We start from the raw sequence: 19,881 nt of genomic DNA on the forward strand, positions 1-19,881 counted from the left end.
GCAGACTCAAACTTCCTCAGCAAGGTCATACTGAGAAAACCTAAAGTATATTGAAATTGTCTTGGGATTCATTGTGCAGATCGTATACAGGTCAGAGGTCTTCACAATGGTTTCAGGATTGAACCTGTTTCAAAGGATAATAAATGTGGAGTGCTTATCTGGTGGGACCACCAAGTGGAGACAGACAGGAAAGTGCTGTTTGTCATCTGGCTTATTTACCTATGGAAATCTGTTTGTTTCACAGTCACCCCAATTCTTTCATTACTGATTTTTTTTAATGTCTTTTTCACACATACGAACACTGTCTCATAAATTCTTTTTCTTTCTTATTAAAAACCAATTCCTTATGTTTTCCATGTAAAGACAATGAAAATTAGACCACACAACGACTCACATGGTGGAAATATTATTATGGTCAGGTAAGATGTATGGATAACACAGGCAGATAATCATAATGTGGAAAGACACTAACTGCTGGAAACAGCTGACAATAATAGCAATGCCTCACAAGAAGGGAGGGTTCTGTTGTATTTTGAAGGCTCAGAAGAATCAAAATGTTACTTGGTCCTAAAATCCCATTTCCCTCCCTAGGAAAGGGAGCACATACTTGAGTTCAGATTTATGAATAGCTCAAGCACAAAGAGAAAAAAACCAAAACCTATTTCATTCAAAAAAAAGGATTCTGCACTGCGTGACGAAGAAAGGAAATGGTGAGGTAGAGATGATGCAGCACCAGGCATGGTCCAAAAGGTGAGTCGTTGGACAGACAGGTCCCCCAACACCTCTTGTCTATAGGAGGAGGGAGCAGAACTACACACTGAGCTGCTGGGGAGCAGCTCAGAGCTCCACCAAAACTTGTACAGCTTTTGCTTGCTGACCTTCTTCAAAGACTGTGTCCCCTCCCTGCTCCCAGCCACACTCCCATCCCAGCCGTTGGGATTGCGTGGTGTGGAGCCTGTCTGCTGCTGCATTCCTGGCTGATCCTGCCTTTCCTTGGAAAGCTCGAGGGCAGGACTGTCCAGGGAGGAGCAGGACCTGTCCCAAAACATAGTGGGAATATTCAACAGAGCTGCACATGAAAAGAAGCAAACTAAATGTTCCTCTGAACTCATTAAGATTCTTCGACTTAGACAACCAGAAAAAGCAAACCAGCAGATGAGTGACAAGAGCCTAGTTAGATGTGCTGAATGTAAAAATTGGGGAAATATAAAGATACCAAATAAAGAACAACTCCCATGTGAGTCCCAGACATTTGTCATTCTCTACATTGATAAATATTTTTCATATAGTTTAGGCTTTACGGACTGAAAAAACAGGCTCAACAGGGATTTCTGTCCCTGCTGTGTGCCCCAGAGCAAGGCAAACGTGAATTTTCATGGTTTTGCGTAACCTGCTCTTAGAGACCTCCAGTGATACGGACTCCCAGGCAACTCCCTACTCCCACACTCTGCTATCTCAGAGAGCTTGGAAGGGTTAGTTGTTGCAATTGAAGTGTGTTACTGCATCTTCTAGTGATGACAGGCATTGCATACAGTCTTCTCCCTGACGGCATTTTATGCACTGAAAGCCTACCTTCACATTCCCATCCGCATCTTTGCTTTCCCAGGGCAGACACCCCCAGTCTCTCAGCATTTGCCCACAGGCTATGTATTCCACATTTCCCATAATTTTTCTACTCCCTTCTGGGCTTTATCCAACTGACTACCATCTTTCCTGAAGTGTAGAGTCCAAACAAGATAAAATATTCCAGCTGAGGCTTTATAATTTCCTTGTAAAGTTGGAGGCTTACTTCATGCCTCACAGACAACACTCCTATTTATATAATGGAAAATGCTAGCTGGTTTGTACTAGAACAACACTGCTGGCTTGCACTCAGCTTTAGATCCTCCAGAGCCCTGACATCTTTGTAAACTGTTCCATTGCCTGTCTTTGTCACTTAATTATTTCCGATGAAATCTCTGATCTTAAGTGCATCTTTACTGAACAGCATCCTATTCCAGTGTGATTGTGAATTCTGAGCCTGTTCTGTGCAGCACACCATGTTCTTCCCAGCTCCAGCTAAAAGTTATTGTTTGAGTAAGTGCTCTCAATGTCAACATGCCATTCATTACTGGAAATACTGACTAGAACGAATTCTCAGGCAGATCACTGCAGGATTCCCTTCAGTACCAACTACCCTTTGACAAGGGACCATTGATAACTATGCTCTGAGAATGATCTGCCAAACAGTTTTGCATGAGCTTACTATAATTTAACTATGGTCCCCTTTTTGTTTTCCCTCCAGCCAGCTTTCAAACTGCCTTTGCTGATTTTAAGACCTGTTTTCCTAATCAATGAATTGTCTTTCCTTCATGCAGGGCCCTGCTCACAGACCCTGCCCAGAGGCTGGATAAATGTTTAGCCACAGTCCTGCCCCATGAGAAGGCCCATACCTCCTCTCACCCTTGCTTTTCAACGATGGAAGTGCTAAAACTACCACGGACCTGCCAAGAAAGGCTGCTGATAGCATCCCCCCCTTAGAAAGGCAGTGGGTGCCAGCAAGGCCCCAGAGTGGGGCAAAAGGATGTTGTGCTGTGCTCTCACCCAACCCAGGGCTCCACCACAGTCCAGAGCTGGATGAATCCCCTCACTCTGCACTGGAATATGCCTCCCACTGACTGGCAAGGCAACTGGTTGGGCACCCAGGACAGCTGGAGTGCTGCATGTGAAGGACATGGCACTCTGAGGATGTCCAAATACATCATTTACATGAACAGACAGTGAACCCAATGCCTGGAGCTTCCACATATGCTTACCAAACCGCTGTGTGACTGTCTTCCACCTCACGCATGAGAGACCTATGACGGAAGGGACAACCAAAGAGAGGATGCATGATAGCAATGCCTAAGGGATATGTATAAAAAGAAAGCAAGAGTATGGATCTGTGGGTTCTAGGAGACCTTGCAGAGTGCTGTTCAACCTAAAATGCAGTGCTATGTTTGCTGTCTAACAGTAGCCCTAAAGGAAAAGCCAGACTGGAACACTCCAGCATTTACTGCACTAACTGCATTTAGTGGCAGGTCCAGACTGAGGCCGTGCCTCCGGACTCTAGAAAAAGTGGGATCAGAAACAGTGGGCAGTAGGACGCTGTTAGTGGGGGCTCAGCAGCTGCATCCATGGATGGAAGCAGCTGGACAGGATCCCCAGGGTGCACACAGCACATGCGCAAGGCAGAGCACGAAGGAACTTCTGGGGAGGCTCCAGCTGAGCGCTGAGGATACTGCTGGATGCTCTGTCATGGAGAGGAATTCCTTCCTTCCTTCCTTCCTTCCTGCCTGCCTCCCTCCCTCCCCCTCAGTCCACTGGACAGCTCTGTGCTGCTTCTAATTATTATTAGTTTCTCCTCTCAAATTTCCGCATGTTAGAGTAGAAGTAGAGCGCCTCCTACCTCTACTTCAGCTCCACTGCCTGGCTTAGCCTCAGTAGGGAGGAGAAGCACAGAGAAAACAATACAGAAAAGCTTTGATAGGAAGGATATTCTAAGTTATTTAAAATAAGAAGAGAAAAATGCATAAAACCAGTCTCCACAGCAGCTAGAGAGACTTGCTGTAAGCTAGAAGAATAAACAGTCATATTTATTAAAAAAAGAGGCTACTTAAAGTACAAGCCACTGTAACAAAAGCTGAAGTTGTACAGTCTCTTTGGACAATTTGGTACTTCAGCACCTGGAGAAGACACCCTTGATTTGGCAGTGATTCTGATCCACATTCAGATTCTGCACCTGGAAATGGATGCAAACTCCGTAGAGCATTTCAGAGGAGCCTGGGAGGAGCTTTGGTCGATGACAGATACAGGACCCTTCCAGGACAGTTTCACGTCTCTTCTTGCTGAATAGGAAGTTTTCTAGATCCTGACAATGGGAGCCAAGATATACACAGGGACATGCCTAATCTGCTCTGAAGTCAGAACCTCCTTCCACTTTGGAACTGAAAACCAAAGTCCTCTTTGACAGAAGGCTCCAAATGGAGAAGAAGAAAACCTCATTTTTCAGTGTACAGCAGTGTAAGAGGGTCCCTGGAAACCCTTACAGCCCAGTGTGTCCCAGTGTTTTGTGATATGTCAAAGTGTTCACCCCTCTGAGCCACTGCTCCTGCTACTCAACGCAGCAGAAGGCCCTGGTAGGGATGAGCAGACAGTGAACTGTCTGAGGTCCCTCCACTGAAACATCTACCCTAACCTTCAAGAAACAGTGCCTTGCTGTTATCTAAGTTGCCCTGAACTCACCTTCCAGTGCAGCTATGTTACTGTACAATTCTAATAAAATACTTTATACGCAACATCTGTTTTCAGCAAAGCAGATACAGATGCTTGTGGAAGCCAGAAGTGAAAAAAAAATAAGAGAACCACAATTAAACAACTTACACTGAAAATAACCAGAAAGTTCTTTCTCGTTCCCTTACTGCTCTGAAGTGCAATCATCTCCTGGCAAGGTGTTACACAGAGCTTTCTTCTCCGAGCACACCTTGTGCCTTGTTGCATCTGCTAAGGGGAGCCCTTGCATGAGAACACATATTCGACAGGGAAGCTTCTTGGCTGGAGAAGGATACTTCTCAAACACTTTTAAGGGGCTTCAGACAGATTTAATCTTTCACTTTGAATCTCACAGTATTCATTCCTTATCTAAGAGACAGTCTGGTCATTTGTCTTCATTAAAATAAGGATGCCTTCACTCCCTTGGAGATGCAAATACTTCTTCCTCAGATAGGAGGAGAAGGTCTAGAAACACTTTTTGATCAACCCTCTCAGTAAAAGAGTTGCCTGGTTCCTCGGAGATCTGAGAAGTGGTTGTGACCTTACAAACCGAGAGTTTTGCATCAACTGCTGTTGGTGGGTAATGATGAGCAGCAGACCTTTAACTGCATGGATCACACTGAAGGCTAGCCAACTGGCTTCACCTGACCTCTGAGTGTCACTAGACAGTGATACCTCTCTAAAATGCTTCAGCATACTTTCATCATCTGGTGATAGCTATGGTAAAGAGAAAGCATCCTAGGAGTACATCTGCACCTTGAAGGAGAAGAGACCTGGCTCCTGCTGCTGAAACAATGGTGCTATGGAGGCAAAGCAGGATGGAGGTCCATGGAACCCTGTGACAGAGATGTCTGCTGGCACCATATCCTCGTGACAAACGTTGCCACTGTTTATCTTGGTACTCCCAGCAGCAGCTGCAGCAGTGACAGGACAAATAAGCAGTTCAGACAAGTCAGCAGGTGCAGTCAGAGAGCTGTCCAGTCTTTGAGACTGGCAATAAACATTACCCATGCCAATGCAGCTCTACCACAGGAAAAATGGGGACTGCAGGTTTATAGTGTATTGTCTTTGACTTAGAATACATCTTGAGTGTCAAAGTGATAATCCCACTGTTAGCCTCACATGCCAAACTTGACTTTAAGGTGACTGCATGTCTCAGTAGGTCCAACTCTGCAGCACAGTCAAGGAAGAAAGTGCATCAACATGAGATTTGACCAACATGAGCCTACAGATAGTCCTGAACTACAAGTTTTGCAGGATCAAAAGTCAAAGCCAATTAGTCAGATTAAATCAAAACAGTGTCCAGACAGCTGCCCATGGCAGGACTGGATAAGGCTTCATCACACACTTCAGCAGAGAGGTCTGAAGGTTGCATTCTGCTTTGTCTGAAGCCTAGATGACACCACAGGTGATACTTTTTTGGCATATAATCCACTTTGAGGAAGCACAGGCATTTGAGATCCGTCTGATCATGCCATACAGCCCAACTAGAGCAAAAATACTCTCAAGTGATATCACCAAGCCGATAAACTAGCACAAAGCAGTCTCTACACAGCTAGAAGACTTTGAGGCAGCAGCATATTCTAACTGAACAGGCTGAGAGCAACTGAGCTTGCCAGGAACGCTAACTAAGCTGGAAGTAGTCAGAGGGGTCAGAGTGCCCCTGTACATGCTGCAGGAGATTCCTATTGTCTCACGAAATGCTACAGCCCTCATGGAAGTATGGGAGGCTCAGAAATGCTCGGAAATTCCCTATGCCCAGAATAGGAAACAAGAGCACGCGATAACTCCAAAGCCAGTTGGGCTGAGGATTACTCTAGTGAGGAGATTCTCATCTAAACAGGATTTGAATAGGTGCTCCCTAAAGCAAAGATCAGAATACAGAAATCCCATTTCTACCCTCTCTTACATGCTGTTATTCTGAGAACCATATTTCCTGCTGCACAACAATTCCACTGTAGTAGCTGAGACCACAACCAAAGGTTTGGGCATTCTCCAGAGAAAGACTGGTTGGAAGTGATCTCTGGAAGTCTTCAGCCCATCTTTTCACTCTGAGCAGGTTCACTGCTAACAACAGATCAGCCACAGCTCTGTCCAGGCAGTTTCTGAGATTTCCCAAAGATGGAGATTCCACCACCTCCCTAGTCAGCCTGTGCCAGAGTTATCATCCCTTCCTAGAGAAAATTGCTCTCCGGATTCCTGGCCTGGAGCTCCCAAGCACAATGTGGCTATTGGCCCTTGTTACATTTCTTGTAACTTTTATGAGGAAAGTACAAAGCTGCCTGACGTTATGGAGAAACTTAGTCCAGGCCACCCACCTTTCTGGGGTAGGGTCCCTGTGGCAAGAGCTCTTATCACATAAAAAAGTCTCTGCCTCTCACTGCTTTTATCTGGCCTCAACCCAGTGAGTAAGGGTCCATTCCCATGATGTCTTAGGACTGAGTTTAATCACCTCCTCACCCACCTCTGGATTGCAGTGGGGACGGGGTATCTAACTCCTGCTGATCTCCTCAGCTGTGCAGAGGATGCTGCCCATCAGCCAGAGCAGACTGCGCTTGAAAACAAAGGCAGGGTTAAATTGAAATGTGCCTTCTGGAGGGAGGGTCCTACAAGATGTTCATGCATTGAAATCTGGTAAATAATGACTTGGCCAAGTTCCAGGCCAAGGGCTTCTGAAATGAAACACAGTCCCAGAACAGACCATGAGGTGCATTGGGACAGCCCATGGATCTCCTTGTAAGTCAGGAAGAGTAATGTGAATGTCATTTCTGATGGCTGCAACTCCGTTGTTAACAACTGTCCTCTTCTTCCTTGTCATTCTGGCATTCTTTTTGCTAAAGAAACCTGGTTTTGCTGGTCACAAGTCCCTGTTTTGCAATGCTGCTTTGAGCTCATGATGAGAAAAGCAGGTAGACACAGAGTCTTAGGTAAGCCAGAGGTGGTACAAGTTTGACAGGTCTTGAGCAGCTGATAAGATCGTGAGTTAACTCTGCTTCTCTACCAACATGACAGTGAATAAAACACACAAGTACAGAACTGAAGATTCTGTCTGTGCTGTCCCATTACATGTGTTTTTCTTCCCTTGTCTTCATGGGCAAGCTGAGTCTGACCAGTTCACTATTTCTGTTTTCCTCAGTGGTGCTTTAGTGCTAGTGCTTTAGTTCTATCAAACTACTTCACATGTATGTATCTATAGACACAGAAATATCTCCAGCTAAAGGGAAAGGAAATAGGGAATGTGGTAAAAATTATATCCTCAACAGTGTTTCAAATTCTAAAACATTAATGATGGGGGTATTTCTACTTTACATTCTCTGTCTTTTGTAAATGCTTCAGATGTCTTCTGATGGTCAAAATTAAGATGACAGATGATCATAAAACTAGATCTTATAATTATTTTCTTTCACATGGTGCCAGGGTCATATTAATTCCTTTGGCTCTGGGCCTACTTTGTCATCAAAATCAACTTGAAAGACGATTTCCTGCAGCAGATTTGTCCTGCTAGACTGAAACATTTACTGAACCCCCACCCTCACTTACCATTTGTGAAGGTGTTCACATAGTACCTGCGGCCCTGGGGAGACATGTAGCTCTGCCAGCCGGGGGGAAGGTGGCCATTCAAGGTATCTTCTCCTGGCTGAGGAGTTGCCTTTCCGGGTTTCTGATGAGAAATGAAAAAACCCAACCATTAAGTCAATATGAAGATAATGTAAAGTCTAACCAGACACGCATCTGGAAAGGGACCACGTGGTTTGGCATTCTAGAGATTCCAATACATTCAAAGACTTTCAGTCCATTTCTCCCCTCATCTGTCTTAGCTTCACCCAGAACATGAAGCAACACTCTCCTGAAGCACTGACTACACAGACCACCCTTTGGGACAAAAATGAACCCCTCTGTATTTGATGTCCCAAGAGCACCTGGACTTGTCCAAGAGAATGGCTCTCATTAAGCAGTAAAATGCAAAGCATAAAATGATCAAGTGTCTGAGAGAGAGAGGCAGGCACCTGGTCCTCATTTACCTTCATGTGGATATACCGGTGGGTCAAAGCACTGGTCATGGAAGTGCATTCCCAATTTATTTTACAGGGCCGCCATCACCTTCAGACAGTTCCAAGACTGCAGAGCCATTCAGCCTATAGGAGTGCTGAAGTAAATTTATCAGGATGCTGATTGTATACTAATAATGCATGTAATTAGCAATGATCTACATGTAATCTGGATCCATATCATCCAGATACAAGATCATTAGGATCCAGATTACTAAGAGTGATCCGTATAATTAGGAACAGCAGGAGATGAGCACCAGGCTGCCACCTGTTCTCCAGGCACACGCACACTGCTACAAGGGTTCAGGTGCCACATCTCAGCTGTACACCTCTTCATCAACTCAGCTTCAAGTTTCAGTGCAGCTTCAGGGTGCGGGAAAAGAAAGAGGTGAAGCTGAAGTGCAGGTAATCGTCTGCACTACATCGCATCACTTGGATTATTCCCTTTTCCAAGTAATTCTACTGGTTCCTTGGTAGCTTGGGATTTAAAGCAGCTGCTTGATATGAGACTAGCAAAGAGGGCTTCATTACAGAGAAAGTGTGAACCCGGTCTCTTCACCCAGGAGACAAAGTGGATGGCCAAAGATTGCCAATTGCAACCCCATAGGGCTGCAGCTATGGAGACAACAGCCTGCTCCTGGCTCACACCCAGGGAGCTCCAGTTCACCTTTCTATATTCCCTACGGCACACCAGGCATGTGAGGCACTCTTTTGTCTCTCTGTTTGTTTCCATTGTCTTCAAAGGAAGAAATGCAAAATAACAAGGAAAAATATGTTAAATTGAATATTTATCCCACAGAAGCTAGTCTCTATCCAGGAAATGCCTTCTGACATGGTGGGGGGCAGGTCTGAAGCAACTGCATTACATTCACAGTCTCTCTCCATCTTTCTTGCAGGTTCCCTTCAGTTACTGGAAGGCCACAATTAGGTCACCCCAAAGCTTCTCTTCTCCAGGCTGCTAAGATATGCAGAGAAAGTAATATCAGAGGGAACAGGGTAGCCCCAAGCTACTTTTTGAGCCACAAAACTAGTCTCTCTCCTAGCATGTTCCATTGGATAGCAGAGTGCTGGAACAAATCCTGAACTCCTGAACTCTCTCCATCACAGGGTTAATGGTCCTCTGTTATTGTCTGCTAAAGCACACTGAAGAAAAGTAAACTCTGCAGTAGCAGTATACCAGCTCTTGAAGGATATGGCAGCAGGTTGGGTCCCTTATATTCCCTGCGTGGATCTCTGGCCTTGAAAATAACAAAGTTATTCCAGAATATCTCTGTTCTGCATGAAAGCCTCATAAAGAAGAATTTGGGATAATCCAACCCTGGGTTCTGTTTCAGAAGATCTAGATTTCACACATTTTTGCTGCACACTCACCATTTCTGTACTTAAAACATATTTTCCCTTCTGGAACTGAAGTCCCTCCATTCCCACTACCCTTACTTCTTAATGTGATCCTACAGCAATCCCATGTGCCCAGGAGGTCACAGCTAGGCTCAGCTCACTTTAGGGGCCCATGGTATTCCTCCATTTTGCACGGTCAGCACCAGTGTCCTGCAAGGACAGACACTACCAGTATGCTTAAGGGAAGCTCTAAATTGCCCCTACATCCTTTGAGTCACATTTTCAGTGTTGCTTCATGTCTCCCTGACCGACTGCAGGAAAAGCAGAGGTCTTTCACAGACAGGTGCCATGGCTACAAATGTTGGATGGAAATAGTATAAAGAGCAATGTTTTAGCTGTAGTCCCTGCCAAAATGTGTATCACTTCAAAAAGCACACAAAACATTATGTTTTGCAATTGATAATACTATATTTTTTAGTTACTAATACTTTTACCTTTACTTCTGATTCACCAGTCAAGAAGTGCCATGAGCACAGCGATCTCTATCAATGATGGTCAAGAGGACTGAATATAAGGGAAATACCAGCACTGCCAAATGCTGAAGCTCTTGAAAGCAATGGGGAAATAGTTTGCTTGTATGTGCGTGTGCTGTGGTTTAACTCCAGCCAGCAACTCAGCACCACGCAGCCACCCACTCACTGCCTCTCATCCCTGGGATAGGGAGGAGAATCAGAAAAAAAAGTAAAATTCATAGGTTGGGATAAGAACAATTTAATCATTAAAATAAAAGATGATAATGAAAAACATAATAATAATAATAACAATGATGATGATAATAACAAAGAACAGACAGATAAGAAAAAGAGAGAGGAATCAAAACCTAAGAAAGACATGTGATGCACGGTACAATTGCTCACCATTTGGTGACCCGTGCCCACCCTGCCTGCCAGCAGCGTTCAGCCCCTCCCAGCTAACCCCCTCATTTTATACATTGGGTATGATGTGCCCAGTGTGGAATATCTATGGAGTGGAATATCCCTTTGGCCATTTTGGGTCAGCTGTCCCAGCCACGCTCCCTCCTGACTCCTTGTGCAGCTCCTTGCTGGCACAGTATGGGACACTGGAAAGCCCTTGACTTAGGAGTCATCACTACTGAGCACCAACTAAAACTGATCAGTGTGTTATCAACATTATTCTCATACTAAATCCAAAACCCAGCTACTAGGAAGAAAACTAACTTAGCTGAAATCAAGACAGCATGGAGTATGGATGTGTGAATCTCTTCTCTTTGATTTAGAAAGGAATGTGATCCTAAATACCAGCTCACTATTAGATTGGACTTTATCATCCCATGGAGACTGCAGAGGAAGATCCACTGAATGCTGGGACCACTTCTGTGTTAGAGCCCCTAACTTGTCCCAGTGCAATCCTCTCTCAACAGCAGTTGAACTCCGATTCCTATAGCAGCTCTGGGGAGGAAAGAGGAACTGAAAATGGCATAGGGGAGAAACTGAAGAAGAAACAAAACTTGGCTTCATTCAGGTCTTCCCACCACTCTGCCTGTGGACAATCATAGAATCATAGAATGGTTTGGGTTGGAAGGGACCTTAAAGATCATCCCATTCCAACTCTCTGCCATGGGCGAGGACACCTTCCACTATCCCAGGTTGCTTCAAGCCATGTCCAATCTGGCTTTGTCCACAACTTCTCTGGGCAACCTGTACCAGTGCCTCACCACCCCCACAGTAAAGAATTTCTTCCTAATATCCAATTTAAATCTAAGTTTAAAGCCATTCCCCCTTGTCATATCACTATAAGCTCTACGTTCATTGCGTAGGAGCCCAGGGGATAGATAATGTGGGATGATGGGATTTGGGATAGATGCATGTAGGACTGGGCTCTATAATGCATCACAGATTAAGTACCTCATAGTTATGGCACACGCATGCATCCTTTCAGGCGTGAGAGTGCCACAGAGGCCATAGAGGCAGCACACTGTCCCTTCTCTGCCAAAAGAGGAGATCGGAGGAAAAGGGGAGACTTTCTTGCTCTGTTTTCCTCGGTAGATACAATCATCCCAGTCAGACTATCTGCAGTTCCTTCTTCTTATATCAGCACAGTTAAACTGGAACCATGTTTGTACACCCATATGGGAAAAGTTTTGACTAAGCTGGCATGTGATAACAGGCAATCCTGTTGCTGGGACACACCAAGGACAGAGGCCATGAGACTGCACAGGGAGGGGAGGTAACTGGGAGATGGTGTTCAAGAGCCCGGCTCCACATCTGGCACAGCTCCACATCCAGCACAGCTCCACAGCTGGCACAGCACCACCAGACAGGCTTCAGAGCTCTACCAAACCCAGCTCCTACCAGGGTACACCCTGTGCCCAGCCATATATAACAAGAAAGTGCTTAGAGGGACCTGTGCATAGAGACATCTCTTCCTTAGACAGATCAGCAAGACTGGGCTATCACTTCTATTTATTGCTCCTATTTTAGGAGAATTATTGCCAGGATAGTTTATGAGAACAGTAAATCCCAACAGAGGACATCTGTATGGAGAAGAGGTTCCCTATCAGCAGAGAGCATTGTGAACCAGCAAAGAGAGACCAGCAGACAGGCACTGGAAGTTGAAACTAGACAGGGTTGGACTGAAAAGAATCTGCTGATCATGAGGGTAAGTATCAAGTGGAAGAGTTTACCAGGGAGTTGTGCACTTCTAGTTCCTCCATCGAGATTAAGTGACTCTTTCTGTACGTTCTTCTCTATTACAATAAGAGAAAAAGCCAGGACCCTGAAACCCCTGCCCCAGCTCAGGCTGGGTGAGCTTGCAATCTCTTCTGCTTTCCAAACCTTCCAACTCCCACAGTGCCTTTGAGCTGAGAAATGCTCAGAGCACTCCCCTCACTGTCACTTCTGGGAGTGTCACCAGCTGCTGTCACCATGGTGGTGGACAGGCAGATCTGGACACAAAAAGGATGTCTGCAATACACTGTTGAGAAAACAGGAAACCTGAACAACGTGAGAGCAGAGGATATGCAAACCCAGTGAAATCCTCCTGCATCTGTGTTTGATGCCTGGAAAAGGGATCAAAGTGTCTCTCAAAACATTCAAATCCAACAACACAAGCACTTCCCTCCTACAAGATTTCCTAGAATCAGAATTCCATGTATCAGGGGTAAATGCAGGGGTAGACAAGAGCCAGCCACCCAACAGGCTGCATTCTATATGACAAACAATGGTTTTAATTTGCTGTCTTCAGAAACACAGGCATAGGATTCTTCTGATAAATGCACAGTGGAGAGGAAACACAAATGAGCAGCAAATGCAAAAGACATCTCAAAGCAGAAAGGCACTGGAGCTCTTCAGCACGAAACCATGCAACAGAGAGGTGGCAAAGGTAAGCATGTGGAATAAGAACAGATCTGTGGGATTAACTCACCTAGTCCAAGTCAGCAGCACTGACAAGAGGCAGAAGGATGGGCTGCTTAGGGCAGGGCACATGAATCTGGCCACTATCTGTGCCCCTTCCCTTGCATCCATGGGTACTGGATTAGGATGTCAGGAAGAGGAGGACAACCCATGTGGGCAGGAGAGCCACCCCACAGCATCCCAACCCTGACCAGGGAACAGCGTTTCATCTCTGGGCTGCTAAACACAGACGGTCTAGAAGCATATCTGAAGAGAAGGACAACTGAATCAGACATCCCAGATGTTCCATGCAAAGAAGAGTAGCAGCCAGGGCCTGCCTGTAGGAGCCCTGACACCTGCTGTCTGGCTGGGCTGGCTCAGAAGAGGGCAGAATGGCCAGTAGGGAGGCAGTGGGGTGCCTCTCCCACTCCTCCTCTTCTGACTTTCTGACTGTTTTCTTTTTCTTCTCTTTCTTGGTCTTCTTAAACAAGTTTATAGCAGCCCAACTCATCCTGTTCCTTTGGAAGACCACCTGGCAGTGTGATCCCCTCCCAATGGTGGAAAAAAGCCAAACAAGATTTTATGCAGCAAAGTGAGGCAACAGGGGATTCCACACATCAGTTCAATGCAGGCTGACTTGACCCCCTGAGGCAAGTTCTGCCTTGCTCAACAGAGGAAAATGACTTCCCATTTTCAAACTGCAGGAAATCCCCCTTCTCCTTCAAAGAGGGGTCCTGGGGAGGAAACATCTGTGCTAAGCTCCCTTGAAGATGTGTCAGCTTTCACTGTGCTCCAGCAGAGCTCAGCCCAGGGTCACTTTCCAACACGCAACCCAAGGAAAAGTAAAACAATCCCAAACCCAAATATTCAGGCCCTGAGCAGTCTGATCAAACTCTGAACAAGGGGTTGGACCAGAGACCTCCAAAAGTCCTTCCAATTTAAATACTCCTACGATTTTATGATCCTGTTTCAGCAGAGCATGCAGCCTTGGAGCAACTGAAGAGGAGTATCTGGCTGTGGGAAAGGACTGGAGTGCAGTGTCAGCACACTCACCTGCTGCTGGCACCGGCTCAGACACACTTGCTTCTGCTGAAGACCCAGAAGCACAAGGAAAGGCCACATAGCCCAACTGAGCAGCTGCCCTGCAGTATCCTGCCCAGTGCTGGAGGATCATCTTGGACAGAAAGCTGGGCAAAATATGCAGGGGAAACTCCCTCTAAGGAGCGATACAAGGACACAGAAGGTAAAAACGACCACAGCATGAACCTAGCCCAGGACAGCCTCTGTCCTGTGGGGAAAGGCTTGCTCTGCACTGATATTACTGAGCTTATGTTTCTGTCTAACTGCCATTTGTATGAACACTGAACCTGGAAAAGGTGTGTGTCAGTCCCAGGGTATGGAAAGGCAGACATAGAATCATAGAATCACAGAATGGTTTGGGTTGGAAAGGACCTTAAACCAACCTCATTCCATCCCCCTCCCATGGGCAGGGACACCTTCCACTATCCCAGGTTGCTCCAAGCCCCGTCCAACCTGGCCTTGGACACTTCCAAGGATGGGGCAGCCACAGCTTCTTTGGGTAACCTGTGCCAGGGCCTCACCACCCTCATAGGGAAGAGTTTCTTTCTAATAATTAATATCTGTCAGTTTGAAGCCATTACCCCTTGTTAATCCAGGCCCTTGTCCAAAGTCCCTCTGCAGCTGCCCGGGAATCCCTTCAGGTACTGGGATGTGCTGTATGGTACAGTAGGGTCTGTCTTTGACCTCAGCTGATGCTGCAAACAGGATTTGCTAAGTGAAAGATGTGCACGAAGACCTTTGGTGGCAGGGATGCCAACACCAACACTCATATCCATCCCAAGTCTGGCATAAAGATCTCAGCACTGAGAAGTTCTCAGAGACCCTTCCGAGGCCGGGCACGGGCATGCCCCCACCAGCCTGTGTCCTGGCTCAGGGGAAGGCCCAGGGCCCCTCACAAACCCCTCAGCACTACCCGCAGCCTCTCTCTCCCTCATACTTTGAGTCATTCTGTATTTTTTTCATTTTTATGCAATCTTTCTTGCTCAACATTTGGTTTCCATGGAGTCATATAAACTGTGAAAGAGATTTATATATAGAAAGTGGAACAGGCCATATGACCAGTCTCTGTTGTCATGGCAACCAGCACAGCTCCCCTTGGGCTGAATTGGATGGCACAGGGCTGATGGGGACAAGTCACCCACCCTGGGTGGCCCTGCGGGCACCACACTGCCTGTGCCATTGCCCTCCAGCCCTGCTGTGCCATTCCTCTGCTCCAGGCACTGGCCTTGGCTCCAGCCTCCTGTGACACCAGCCCTTGTCCCCACAGAGGACAGTGCCCGTGCCTGTGCCAAGCATCAGGGCATCTCAGAGCACTGCCAGGCTGAAGCTGTGGGCTGAGCTATGCCCAGCACATACCAGTCTAGCAGGACAGCTCTCATATTTCCCAGTCTTAAAAATCTCCTTGCCCTAATAAGTCTCCTCTGTGCCATGCAAGTCTTCTTCACTCCTTCTTCCTCCTAAAAAACTTCAGCATCTCCATGCAGCTGCTGTTTCCTTGGATGCCATCTCAGCCACTTTTCTACCAACCCACTGTGGCTGTGACCAGGAGAACCTGATGGCCAGCTGTCCCATAGCTTGCACCCCTTTCTCTTCCGTTTAGTTCTGGAATACAGTGTGTATGCTTCCCACCCAGCTCTGCCTGCTCTCCAGCCAGATGCACAGCTGCCAAAACCCTCCCTCCTCTCCAGCCCAGGTCCCTGGTTGTGGTGCAGGCATGTGTCCAGGACTTTGCTTTAAGGTAATATCCATGAATAGCGCCGTGTTAGCAGAGCATAAGCCTTCTAGGACTTGTATACTTTTCTCTGCCAGTATCCTAAATGAGAGAAAAACAAACTGTTTCTGAAGCATACGTGACCCAGGGAGACAGACTGGGTGATGTTTTCTGCCTTGGTGCTGTGTGAGAGACCAAAATGGGTGGGAAGAGAAATTCTCTGACCTGTGAATCCCACCTAGACCCCTTCAAAACAGGGGCTGTCAAGCCAGAAATTAAAAATCTGAGTAACTCCAGTGCAGCTCAGTCCTCTCCCTTCCTTCCCAACGCATGCCTGGTACACAGAGTCATGTGCCAGACTGGGAGAACCCACAGCGCTGAGTTGCAGCTGAGCCTGGCCCATGTAGTGGCTAGTGTGGGACTCGTGGTATCAGGTCTGGTCCAGATCCTACCCAGATGATGCTCACTCCCTGGCAAAGCAGCAGCTCAGGGAGTGCTTGGCAATGGCTACCAGTGGGTTTTGGCTGAGGAGGGAAGGTATAAGAAGTAGGAAGGGTAAGAAAGATGGGCGAGTTTTTAGATTCAGTGTGGGGAAAGAGCATGGGAGTAGGGCCCTGATGAGTGGTTAGCAAGAAAGAGAATAAAAAGCCTTTGACAGCAGGGATTTGCGGAGTGGCAGCTGTGCAGCAGGGTGAGAACAGTCTGCAAAGGACAGCCCAGCTGCCAGCCTTCTTACCTCTCACTCTGCCTGAGCTCTGCATGGTCCCAGTGAGTTTACCCCTTTCCTGTGCTCCCTCCTCTGTGTGCTCTCAGGGGTGTGCAATCCTGTGACAGCATTCAGCACTATCTGACAAGGGTGCAGAGACCTGGTGCTGAAAGAGCAACCAAGAAAGGGGAAATGAAATACCACCCTCCCAGCAGGTACCAAAGACCGTGGGCAGCCAGCTGGAAGTAGTGTCTGTTCTGAGTGAGAAAGTCCATCTAGAACACATGGCTGCATGCACATGAGCATACCTACAAGGACAATGCACCCGCAGGGAGCCCAAGAATCACCCTCAGAAAAACACACATTTGTTTTCCCTTTCTGTGCTAGTAGACAACAAGTCATTTAATGTACAAATCTGTCTAGTTCCCTTTGAGCAGCCCCTCTCCTGTTATCCAGTTGAGCCATGCATGGACAGGTGATGGCCAAAGTGAGACTGGACAGGAAAGAAGGTGCAGGTGACAATATATGGCAGCAGCAAGGAGCTGGCACTGCTGGGTGGATCTTCTACAGTATGGCCTGGGAAGGCCAAGGAGAGGTCAACTAGAGAGATTGCTGTGATATTAGGAAAATTTTCTTCACTGAAAGGGTGGTCAGGCATTGCAACAGGTTGCCCAGGGAAATGCTGGAATCACTGTCCCTGGAAGCGGTCAAAAAATGTGTAGATGTGGTGCTTAGGGAGATGGTTTAGTATTGGACTTGGCAGTACAGGTTGGACTTACAGGGCTTTTCCATTCTTAAGGAATCTGTGATTCTACGAAGGGCCCAACCCAAAGGAGCACAGAGGAACAGTAACAGAACACAGAGGGAGGATGGGAATTGAGATATCCTAATCCCCCAAACACAGCACTCTGCCTGGAGCCACCCCTGTGATGAGAGCCATCAGCCCCATTGTCTGGGGTGAAAATCATCACAGTGAGTCACAGGAAAAGCTCTCTAGAACGTGCAACAGACTGATACTGGAATGCAGGGTAAGAGTGTTTTGGTATTGTACAAGACAAGAGATGGTTAGGGGTAAAAACAAAGGCAAGGGAAGGGAGGAAACCAGTGAAGGGTAAGAGGATTCAAGGAGCCAGTCACATGTAAATAGGTAGCTGGTGATCACATTCCTCTGTCCATGCCCTGACTGATGACTGTGGTCCGTCCTGTCTAAGGCACCATGTACTGAGAAAAGGCAGATCTCAGCATCAACACCTGGCCTTGGAGATCTCTGTGGGATGCCAGCATATGAACCATACAGAAGTTAAGGGACCAGTGCAAGAATGCCAGGAAGGACTGGGCTGGTACCTTTTACCCGTTCCCAAGCACATCTGTGTCCAAATGCCCCCCTCAAACCTGGAGCAATCCCTCCCAGCAGCCAGTTTCTCTGTAGCAGTCAAGGAGTTTTTTCTGAATTCTCTTCCCAAAGAGAAATACAGGAGTTAGCACTCTCCCATTCCTCTGTTTTCCTTTCAGCACCACTGTTTCTTGCTGTTCAGAAAGTTAACATTTGGAATCTGATTTGCTAACTAGCAGAGCAGGTATAGGCTCTGGAAGCCTAGGAAGGTTCATGTGCCAGAACACAGTCAGCTTGGGTTACCAACAAGCAGCACACTGAGTGCCCTGCCCTGCTACCTTTCTATCATCAGAAAATGAAGCCGTGCTGTCTCCCTACCACAATGTCTTGAAATAACAGGATGTGGCCAGCTGGGACAAAACTGATTTCTCAAGAGATCCAGAGCTGCCACGAGCACAGTTTCGTGTTTCTATGCCAAAGCTCTGCATGCTGCTCTGTACAGCCCACTCGGATATGACAGTTTGACATTAACTACATGAGTCATAGCCCCAACCCCTCAACAGGAACGGAGACCCAGAGCTCTGTCACAGGCTGCCATGAGCTGGCTCTCCTGGACACTAAGAATTCCCCAAGTAGGACTTATCACGTCATGGTTTGGTAGGGTAGGAATGGGCAGAAGAAGGTGAAAGGCTGGGGATGAGGCAGCACCAGGCCTCCAAGAACCCTAGGCTGGATGTGCCCTGTGCCAGGGCAGCCTGGGAGCAGGCAGGAGCCTCCTCCCCTTGTTGTGGGACCCCTGTGCTCCAGCTCAGGGGGCAACTGCAGTGTGAGATGCAGGTTGTGCCCAGGGAGGGGAATGGTTGAAGGCCCTGGCAAGGGGGACCCTGAGACTCTGCTGGAGCCAGAGAACAGCAAGAAATCCTGGACCCAAAAAAATAACCATGGGGTATGCGGATTGTAAGGCAATAAAAGCCCAGGGATTCCTTTGTTCAGGGTCCCTCCCCAGATCTGTTCCTGTTGCTGTACCCCACCCAATTATAAAGTTATTTTTTTCCCCGAAATCACATGCTTGGGACTCTGCTGTGGAGAACCCGGGGTAGAGAAATTTCTTTACAAGCCTCAGCCTGCTCAGAGGGAATGTCTCTGACACCAGCATCTGGTACGAGGCAGAGCACCAGGGCCAAGCACTCTGAAGGGCTGTGTTGTGCTGGGCATCTGGGGACAACAGGGCCATTGTTGAGCAAACCTTGTACTGTCAGAGTCACCCACAGAAGCACAGAGAGTCACAAGGCCAGATCAGGCCAGCTGCAGCATTACTGCTTGTCTCCAGTTTGAAATGACCTGCTGTGGGGACAAATTCCTCCCTAAGTGACTGTGGAGTGTGGCACACTAGCAAGATGGGTCAGAGGCCCGAGAGGCAGCCAAGAAGCTGGGGGCATGCTGCTTGCTCTAGGTGCTCTGCCCTGGAAGGGCGACAGGAAGCAGTTAAAAAAAGAAACTTCCCACAGACACTTAAATTCACTGTCTGACCCCTCTCCCTGGGCTGTGGCATGGAAAAGGTGGGCAGAAAAGTCACCCACAAAAGGTTTGAGGGCAGGCAAAGAGCTGGGCAGCACTGCTGCCTTCTGGAATCCTCACGTCTATGAGTACAGCTGGGTTTGCAGAAATGGAACATCTGGGAATAATGCCAAATGTTTTTCTGTGGGGCCTCCAGCCCGTGCGCTGCAGGAAGCTGGGCCTAGCTAAGTGCTCTCTCTACCTGCGCTGACACAACACACTCTCACTAGCCCAGGACGAAGACCAAGGCCCCCCACGCTCACCTGCATGCAGGAACGTGTCCCCTCCCTCTGGCCAGGGCCAAGAAGCACTGATGGTTTCTTGGGATTAGATGCAGTGTCAGGCTTGGGTATTTCACGAGTCATTGCAGTGAGCTACCAATCACATGCACAAAGAACTGCAAG

The 19,881-nt window shown here is 47.3% G+C and overlaps 1 protein-coding gene across 1 annotated transcript in view; it reads right to left on the reverse strand.

Annotated features, from left to right (window-relative positions):
- The window catches only part of GAS7 (growth arrest specific 7), a 107,304-nt gene that overhangs the window by 62,757 nt on the left and 24,666 nt on the right, over positions 1 to 19,881 (reverse strand). The window contains exon 2 of the mRNA XM_027748623.2: positions 7,831 to 7,951. Within this exon, the coding sequence (XP_027604424.1) occupies positions 7,831 to 7,951 (121 nt within the window). The remainder of the gene's footprint in view (positions 1 to 7,830; positions 7,952 to 19,881) is intronic.

The sequence above is a fragment of the Pipra filicauda genome, unplaced genomic scaffold (genome assembly GCF_003945595.2).
Source record: "Pipra filicauda isolate LSUMZ 115617 unplaced genomic scaffold, ASM394559v2 scaffold401_size638136_pilon, whole genome shotgun sequence".
Lineage (NCBI taxonomy): Eukaryota > Metazoa > Chordata > Aves > Passeriformes > Pipridae > Pipra > Pipra filicauda.